Source organism: Perissodus microlepis, chromosome 18 (assembly GCF_051167445.1).
Source record: "Perissodus microlepis isolate ML-2025 ecotype Zambia chromosome 18, ASM5116744v1, whole genome shotgun sequence".
NCBI lineage: Eukaryota > Metazoa > Chordata > Actinopteri > Cichliformes > Cichlidae > Perissodus > Perissodus microlepis.
The window spans coordinates 14490197-14499691 of record NC_140478.1 but is presented as its reverse complement, the minus strand read 5'-3'; the positions used below and the strand labels follow the sequence as shown (position 1 = coordinate 14499691).

Genomic DNA, 9495 nt, shown 5'->3' with positions numbered 1-9495 from the left:
TTTTCACCTGTAAAGCAGGAGTAGGGTGGGCGGAGGTTTACCCTGGTGCAGGTGTGCTGCAGCAGTCAGTGGAAGAATCCGCGAGTTTCTCTGTGAATTTCCCATTATGTCGTTGCGCACTCGGTGCTTGTTTAGGGGTTTTTTTCGCTGTAAAAAGAAGTTTTCTTCCCACGCACAGCGGACTCAAATGTTTTTGTCACTTTTTTATGGAATCAAACTCAAAGTAAGGTCAGTACTTCCACGCTTTAAACGCTGCACGCTCATACTCTCTCCCGCACTCGATATATGACCCATTGTTGATCTGCACACAGCTGTTGTCACGAACGTTGCACTCGCTTACGTCATTGTTATGAGACATTCTCGCAAAAAAATCACGGTTTTAGTAACGCAGTAACGCAGCGTTCCTACGGGAAAGTAACGGTAATCTAATTACCGTTTTTGCAATAGTAATCCCTTACTTTACTCGTTACTTGAAAAAGTAATCAGATTACAGTAACGAGTTACAACAACGCGTTACTGCCCATCTCTGCTCATGAAGCTGGGGTGTGCTTAGTTTCTCACATGACTACACAGAGTCCTGCAAAGCTTCTTTCTTTCTTCTTTCACACTCATAGATCCCAGTAACAACAAGCAGAATGACAAAACCTTTGCCTTAAACTGAAGATCCTGAAATGTGTCAAAGGAACCGTTGGAGAACAGAACATCACAGATGTAGAAGTTGGCAGGGGGGAAAAAGAGAGCGCTCCATGTTTGGTAGATAGATGAAGGAAGATTCATCAAAAGGCAAATTAATCAAAGGACATCAACAGCAAATGGGGAAGGGATGAAAGAGTGCCGCCCGTTTGTTCACTCCCGCTCTGCTCCTCCCGAACCTGCTCTCTGATCTCATCATGCCGCACGAGTGCATACAGGGGGCTGAAGCACAATGAGTACCACAAAACATATGCACATTAACAAATGTCTAAGGAAAGCTTGAAAAAGAAGAAGTGCAATTAGCGCAGTTTGTTTAACTCAGAGTGGTTTTTAAAGTCTCCTGTTTTCATATTTGACTGTTTGTGGTTTTCCAGTATGAAAGTGTTTGAACTTACGTAAGCAGAAGCTTTGAAACATAAACACACAGTCACACACTAACACATACTATATGATGCTGTTAGTGTGAACTGTCAGGGCTGGGTTGTGGCAGCAGTGGACGGCCCTCTTTGATAATGCTCTGCTAGATTGGGCAGCCGCTCTTTTTATCGTTCAGCCGGTTAGTTGGCTCAGAGTTGACTCCAATTTGTACTCCTCCTTTGGGTTTGTCAGCAGAGACCACTTTGTCCGTCCATCTAGACTGTGGCTCCATGTTGCCAGAACATGTTGAATTTTGTTTTTATTCAATATAATCACTCTTAAAAACTACTAAAGTTGGTTGTTATACCCCAGGAAGCTAAGGTAATGGGGGGAAAGCAACACAACTTGTTCAGTTTGAAAAAGGAGACATGAGGGTAAATTAGCCAATTAAATACATTTTTCTTACTAAGTAATCAAACAAAAGGAAAGAGTTGAGCTGCTATCGCGATCAAAAGAAGAAAAGCCCAACAAAACCTAGAAGCTGATCAAAAGAGTAAGTCAAAACAGTTGAAAATTGCCAAAACACACACACAGCTCACAAGCTGCAAGCTCGCCTCTCTGTGGCCTTAAGTACTCTGGCCTAATGGCTGGGTAGTCAGCTGTATAGTCACTGGTGGCACCTAAGGCTGGAAAAGCCTCATTCACAACCAGAAGTTAAAGCAGGCAACTCAGGTGGTACATGTGCAGTAGCTGGGGTTGGGTGAGAAATTAGCTCAATCAGTGGACCTTAACAGATTTGAGCTAAAAGGTTAATAAATAAATAAATGACTAAAAGAAAACACTGACCACGAAAATAAATACATATCTGATTTAAAATGATCGGTAATGGTCAAAACAAGTTATAGAAACAGCTGAAACAGCCCACTTAAAGTGTGGCAATCAGTTGAAATTGTTGATGGGATGGAAACTGCTACAAGTGTTTAAACTAGCTTAACAGCTAGCTGTTAAATTGATTACCGTAGTAACAACAATTAGTAGACAAATGGTTTAAATCAAGCCAGTAGTTATGGATAAATGGTTGAAGCAGTTTTCTAACCACAACTGATAAATGGTAAGCTGATTATTTATTTCTAAACATAAAGTGTAAGTTAAAAGTAGAACAGATCCAGCTTAAAAAGTTAGTGAGCATGTTAGCTCCACTACAGGGATTTGGGACTATGCCTACATCAGATGAAACAGTATAGCTGTTTTTTCCAGATTTTAACAGCTGGAATAGCCTTAAAATGATTGTTCACATCTTTAGATGTCACTTAGCGACACTTAGCATTTATTGTTTATGCTCCTGAGTCTACACTGTACAACTGCAACTAATGACGTCACTTAACCACTGCCTTTATGCTGCATTAACCTTGTTTTTTTTAATAGGGGGCATAGTCCTGTTGATTTCTTCATCTAATATTTTTACATAACAGTTTTATACTGAAGAGGATTTTCTTCTTTTCCTGAATTCTGAGAAAAAAGTCAGAATTCTGACTTTTTTTCTCAGATTTTTTTCCAGTGGCCCTAATCCTCTTCCGTAGTTTTATCCCTTACATTTCACAAAATCTTATTGCTTGCCCTGTGTGGCATTTTCTCAAAAACCTATAAATATTCATTTAAAAAAGTTTATAATGTAACATGTCTATGTAGTAGGAAATTGTTCTGACTTTTAACGTGCCCCTATTGTTTTGGCAGGTGAGAATATCACCATAATCTACAACATAATTCAAGTTGTGGTCTCAATCAAGGATTTCTCTTTTTCTTTAAAAAATACATCATGTTCCTGAGCAGTCTTTTACTGTATCTTTATGTAACAAAAGCAAAGTTCAGCAGAGAAAGACAAAAGTGATGTGAACTGACAATATTTTAATGGGGGGGATAAAAGACTGTAAGTGATCAATGGAGGCGGCATCCAAGTGATGCCCGGAGGACGGCTTTGATGTGGCCATCCTCAGAGGGACGCCTGGGACAATGCCCTCTTTGAGGGGCATGGGCAATGGCAGACACTTCCCTCTCCCTCACTCCTGCTCTCTCACACTCAGCCTCCCTCTGTTTCCTGCTTCCTCCTGCAATACTATGACTCTTTGGTTTAGATGCTTATACTCTGCATCATTTACTATCCTTAACTGTATAACTTTCTCCCTCTTTCTATCGCATTAATTCAGACAACACCCCCTTCCTCAAAGCCCAGCCAATCACTCTTCTTCCCCCCCTCCTCTGTATCTCTCTCGCTCCCTCACTCGGTCTTCTTTCATAGAACCAAGCCTCTTTGTAATGTCCAGCCTTGGCAAGTTGCGCCCGATTTGCTGTCACAGTCTTAATGAATTCATCTGTTTGTGTATTGGCCATGGGAGCATTTCTCCCTCCCTCTCCCTCTCTCTTTCCTATCCTCTACCCCCTCCCTCTTGCTTGTGGTCCCCTGAGGGCTCTATATATACCAGGGACCACTCCGGGCATCTATTGTTCCTCTAAGTAAACTTACAGACAGATGCCCTGCACCACAGTTTGGGAAAGAGCCCAGAGAGTCAGGAGGAGGGAGACAGTTAGTGAATGCATAGAGCTGCCAGACAACAAGGACCTGGAAACACTGCAGACTCATCTCCAGCTCATCTGCATCCTCTTCAGTCGTTCTGTGTGTCTCTTGCCTGCCTGCTTCTTGCCACTGTGGAGTGGAGGTCTGATGCTCTGACAGCATGCCGCTGCTGGTGTCACTGCTGCTTATGGGGCTGGACTGCTTGCTGGGAGCCCCAACAGGAAGAGAGGTCTACAGGATGCCCCAGAGTGCTCTTAAAGGTAAAACTGACCCATCATTTTTCATTTATGGCAGTTTATGTTAAGAGTGGTCACAGCTGTAGCTATCTGTGACTGTATTTGGGAGAGCTTATGTCAGATGTCTTCAGTAGCAAATGAGTCTCTTGCAGCAAACAAATAGTAATGCTTAAAGCATTAATACCTCTCAGTGAGTCAAACACAAGAAGAAACATCTGGTGATATTGCTAGTCTGAGTGAGATTCACCTTCAGTTTGGCACATGTACACATCTAATAAAAAAATCTAAAGTTTTGCTTTCATGGATTTGTAATTTTAATGCTTGAAAACAACACATTGTAAAGAGCCAAAACACAAATGTAAATAATGAGTACTGACCAATTTCAGCACTACTCTTCAGGACCTGTTTGAAGCAGCAAACAGTTGTTTAAATTAATTTCATTTAGTGCTGTGTGACCTTTAAATCCTACAGTAGAGCACAGTGTTGAGGGGCCTCTGGCCTTCTCTGGTTGATGGCAGTGTGCTTGGAACAAGGGACTATGGGTCCCAGCGGCCCCGGGGCTGCCAGCCTGTGCCCTTAGGGCCTGTCCCTGCCCACCAGCCTCTGCCCGCTCAGCCTTGGCCTTCTAATTAAATCTTCAATCAGTATTGTTGTTGTTACTGGCGTATCCTGTGATGTTTTGCGGCACAGAGGGGGGCAGCAGGGTCGGCAGCCCGATTGAAGTGTGTCTGTAGAAGACTCACCAGGGCGCTGAGCGTGAGCTAGCTTCCCCAAAATGCTGCCAATGAGCTCAAAGAGCAGCATGAGAAAAAAGGGGGCTACTCACACACATACCAGAAAGCTGCACCAATTCATGTTAATGCTTACATACACTGTGTTCCCACAGCAAATGACTGTCTTCCTTATGATGACCTCGATGTCCTTCTTTTTAAAATCACTGCCACAAATTTCTCCTCAAAACAAAAATTGGGTCATTTTATTGATAATAATGCAAACAAGTCTCTGCATATGTGTTCAGGAAATAAAATCTTACAGTAGAACTGATTGACTTTGAAATTCATCCCAGTGCAGTTCTGGAGCTTGGAGGCAAATATCAGCGTATGTCGTTGCACATCGGCTTGGCTGATTTATGTTGCTCATCTGTGTTTTCTTTTCTTTTCTTGCACCTTTCCTTTCTCTTCTTTTCTTTTTCTTCCTGTCCTTCCTGCAGCTCTGTCTGATCGGGGCACTGTTGTGCTGGAAGCAGCCATGGCCAGTGCTCTATCCACTCTTGAGCGTGCAACGTCTGAGAGAAGCCGGGCTGAAGCCAGCTGCCGGGGTTGTGTTCCCTGTCTGTTTCAGAACTGCGGACAGCTGTCAGGGTCCTGCTGTGAGTGCAACATCATGCTTACTTGCCTGTTCAATCCTGATCACCTTTTAGTCACATCGAGTCACCGCTCCACCACCGCTATATCTTGGTGTGTCTTAGATGTCCCCTTCTTGTCAACAGCGTCTTCTTCCAATGCTCTATCAGAGCCCAGCTGTGAGGTCATCAGTAAGGCCCAGAAGCTTCAAGGTGAGGCGGAGAGGAGCTGGGCTCTGAGTCAGGCCTGTGCGTACTATCAGCATCGCTGCCCACCTGGTGAGGTGGACACGGAGAGCTGCATCAGGGTCATGGGGGAGAGCTGCAGCGCTCGCGTCCTCCAGTGCAGCCTACTCAACACAATGCAGAACCTGGAACCGGCTATGCAGACGCACGCACAGGGTGAGGGGAGACATCTTTTTACACACGCAGAGGCATTAGATTTAATTGCTTTGCATCGTTTTTCACCAGCGATGCCTGTTCTCTGTCCCAGCAGCAGTGTGCGGTCAGAGGTCAGCCACAGTGCAAAATGTTACGCAGCCTCGCTCCAGGATTGTGGGCGGCTCTCCTGCACCTCCAGGTAGCTGGCCCTGGCTGGTTAACCTGCAGCTGGATGGTGCCTTGATGTGTGGAGGGGTTCTGGTGGACAGCTCCTGGGTGGTCACTGCCGCACATTGTTTTGCTGGGTTAGTGTGCATGTGTGACTATTTTCTTTGCAAAGACAGATGAGATAGTAGTCAAATTCACAGCATTTAGCATTTGTTAAAACTGTCTTTTGACCTCCGCAGCAGCCGTAGCGAGAGCTACTGGACAGCTGTCGTAGGTGAGTTCGACATCACCAAGACTGACCCTGATGAACAGGTTCTCAAAGTGAATCGCGTCATCCCCCATCCGAAGGTAAAAATCCAACGTGTGGGATCATAGCTTTTAGTATTTTAATTAATCACCGATTTATTGATCAGGGGCAATAACAGTTCTGTCACGTCTCTGCAGTTCAACCCAAAGACATTTAACAATGATATAGCACTGGTGGAGCTGACTTCTCCAGTGGTCCTGTCTCAACACGTCACCCCAGTGTGTCTTCCTTCTGGTATGGAGCCCCCCACTGGCAGCCCGTGTCTGGTGGCAGGCTGGGGCTCCCTCTATGAAGGTGAGTTCAGTATCCTATAGACACACTGTGTCATGCTAGCCTCATGAAAGTACAACTTATTTTTGTATCCTACCAAATCAATAATGGTGTATTTTTGTCCACAGATGGCCCATCTGCTGATGTGGTGATGGAGGCCAAGGTGCCCCTGCTGCCTCAAAGCACCTGTAAGAGTGCTCTTGGCAAAGAACTGGTCACCAACACTATGCTTTGTGCTGGTTATCTTTCTGGAGGCATAGACTCTTGTCAGGTGGGCACATTAGAATTTCTGGGTTTACTTTTGAATTATCTTTATCAGTTACTGAAGTGGCACCACTTTAATTCATTGCAAACCATAAACTATCACCTGCAGGGAGATTCTGGCGGCCCCCTGATCTACCAGGACCGAATATCTGGTCGATTTCAGCTCCGTGGCATCACATCCTGGGGAGACGGCTGTGGAGAGAAAGGCAAGCCCGGCGTTTATACGCGGGTGTCTGCCTTCTCTGACTGGATTCAGGCAGAGATACAAAGTAAGTTGTGTATTTATATTGATATAAAGTAATCTGACATAACCTCGCTTTACCGTAAAAGTAAACTCATCTGAGTAATTTGAAAAGTATTATCAGTGGCTACTCCATAATACTGACATACTGCACTTCATCATGAAATCATCACTTCTACTTCTTCTTTTTAGAGTCATTTGGGAGCCGTGAGCCTACATGTCCAGAGCTTCTAAAGACAACTGAAATGACAGAAGAAGAACAGAGGTCAGAGTTCAGCTCTCTGTGTCGCTTCTATAAACTGACCTGTCCTTCTGGTCAGTCTGCCAGCGCTTGCAGCCGACTGGCCGAGGAGAAATGCCTCACCCGCTTCAAGAAATGCCGTGAGTACTTTTATTTGAAACGCCTGGCTTCATGAATGTACAACAAATACCTGATATACTGTTTGCGCTGAGTTTTCTGATCTTTTGTTCTCTCTCCATCATCTAGAGTTGCACTCATTCTTGCAGACCCTGCTGGACTTGCTCCAGAGGGCCGAGGACTACATCAGGGACAAAGTGGACTTGACTTTCTTCACCCAGACTCTGCCTCAGCTTGTGGAGCATATCTACAGCACAGCTTTCACTCACACCAGAGAGAGGCGGGACCTAGGCCTGAGCCACAGTCTTAAACAGATTGAAGGTACATGACTGACAGAGGATGCCTGTCATGTTTTGCTGCTTGCTGCTGTAACAGGTGTTTTATTACTTGCAGAACAGCTAGGTGGTGCTGTGGTGCCAGCAGAGGAAGGCCCTTCTCCAGTTCCCCCAGCCTTATTCACAGACGTTGGGGCGTTGGTGGATGACTGGGAGAAATATCTGAGAAGCATGGCCGATGATGTGGATGAACAAAACCCTGACACAGATATCTCCTCCAAAATCAGGAGGCAGGAGGACAACCTTTTCTTGCAGGTGCGCTGTTTAATGCTCAAGAATAAAGTGATGCATGGTTTATCTTACACAGACGACAATTTGAATTGTATTTGTGTTTAATTTAATGAATAACTGCATGTGTACAAAGTAAACTGTGGTTAATTACAGCACAAAACAAATCCCAGTAAGATAAAACAATGAAAATCAAACCTAGGGAGGGTTAATGTGAGTTTCTTTCAGTTACAGAGACGGCTTCACTTTGTTTCCATATGTTTTAATTTCAGCTTAATCTGAACATCAAAATCTATTCTTAATGTCTCCAGACACAGGACTCCTTTCTGCAGCAGCTTGAGGGAGAATATCAATCCATCATCTCAGCTCTGCGTTCCAAACTGGACTCCAGAGCTGCTCCTCCCATCCTGCACTTGGACACAGTCTACCTTCAGGAGGAGTCTCTGTCTGTCTTTACTCCATCCACTGGAGCTCCGGACCACACCCACCCACCCTCCTCTTCCTGGGTATCACAGAAGCCTTGGTCACTTCTGACAGCGTTCATAAATGATGTTAAGAATTTAAAGGCACAAAGTAGGATTGCCACAGAAGCAGGATCGCAGAGTGAAAGCTCATTTAGTGAAGAAGCTACTGCTAATGAAAAACGGAGAGGCGCGTCAGAGGATCTGACATTTTCTGAGAATGGAAACGGCACAGAGTCAACAACTGTTCTCCAGCCAGTCACTGAGAGCGCGCCCACAGAGACCGCTGACCTCAGACAGGCTGCTGTCAAGCCTTTAATTCTTCACAGAAAATACAGGAGCCTTGTTCACAGGAGGCAAACGACCGGCGCCAACATGAAAAGTGTGTGCCACATCTTTATTCAGACAAGTTTCATTACATATATTCCAAAATGCATGTGCTCAAGTGTGTTTGTTTCCCCCCTGTAGTTTGTCCTGGAGTGAGAGAGTCTTCACAGAAAGTCAGCCAAGTCAGAGACTCTTACAGCTGGGTGTTAAACATCCCGAGCAAGAATCTCCACATGAACTTCCAGGAGGTAAGTCCCAGTAAGATGCATGCAATATTCTTTTTGAAACAGCCTTTTAATGAGCTTTCTCATTTCTTCAGGTGTTAGTTGATCTGGGCTCCAAGAATGACCGAGGACTTTACCAAGCGCGGGTCAGAGCTGTAGTTGGAGGACGACCTTTGACCTTCTACAGTCTTGTGGGCCTAGAAAACGATTCTTTCTACCGCAGCGTGCCGAGGATCATCGCTTTGGCACTGGAGGCTCTCAAGTCGTAACTGCTACCAACGCTAAAAAGGAGAGATGATGGTGGAAAGCCTCTCCAAGTCAACTGAGAAACTTTTAACAGACAGATGCGTTGAAAGCGCGCACAGACTTTACTTCTTGCCTCTGCTGTTTCCTGACTCTAAATGAAAAACATGAATGTATCAACCCACTTACTGACCACCAGTCACACCACAAGCTTTTGTATGTGGTTGTAGACGCAGCCTTGTCTAACGTATGAACCCGAACAAAAATGATAAGTTATTCATATTGTCTTTTACAAAGGTTGAGCCTCTTGTAAAGCACATACGCGCTATATATATATTATGTAATGTTTATTCTTGTAATATTTATTTGTATAGAGAAAAGTATTTGTATTTTTGTAAAAAAAACAAAACAAAAATTAAGGTCTATAAATAAAAAAGTTATTAATGTTATGGGATGCTGTGTTTATTGTAAGGAAAGATTGAGTTAGC

At 44.4% G+C, this 9495-nt stretch overlaps 1 protein-coding gene across 1 annotated transcript; it reads left to right on the top strand.

The window, feature by feature from the left end:
- The first annotated feature begins 544 nt into the window (after positions 1 to 544).
- Positions 545 to 9418, top strand: prss56 (serine protease 56). Its single transcript, XM_084913476.1, has 14 exons — positions 545 to 3882; positions 5069 to 5227; positions 5348 to 5602; positions 5697 to 5886; positions 5989 to 6097; positions 6194 to 6350; positions 6455 to 6597; positions 6700 to 6859; positions 7024 to 7212; positions 7319 to 7510; positions 7583 to 7779; positions 8064 to 8595; positions 8682 to 8788; positions 8860 to 9418. The coding sequence occupies exons 1-14, from the start codon at positions 3783 to 3785 to the stop codon at positions 9031 to 9033; spliced, it is 2664 nt and encodes an 887-aa protein (XP_084769602.1). The 5' UTR covers positions 545 to 3782; the 3' UTR covers positions 9034 to 9418.
- Positions 9419 to 9495: the final 77 nt, after the last annotated feature.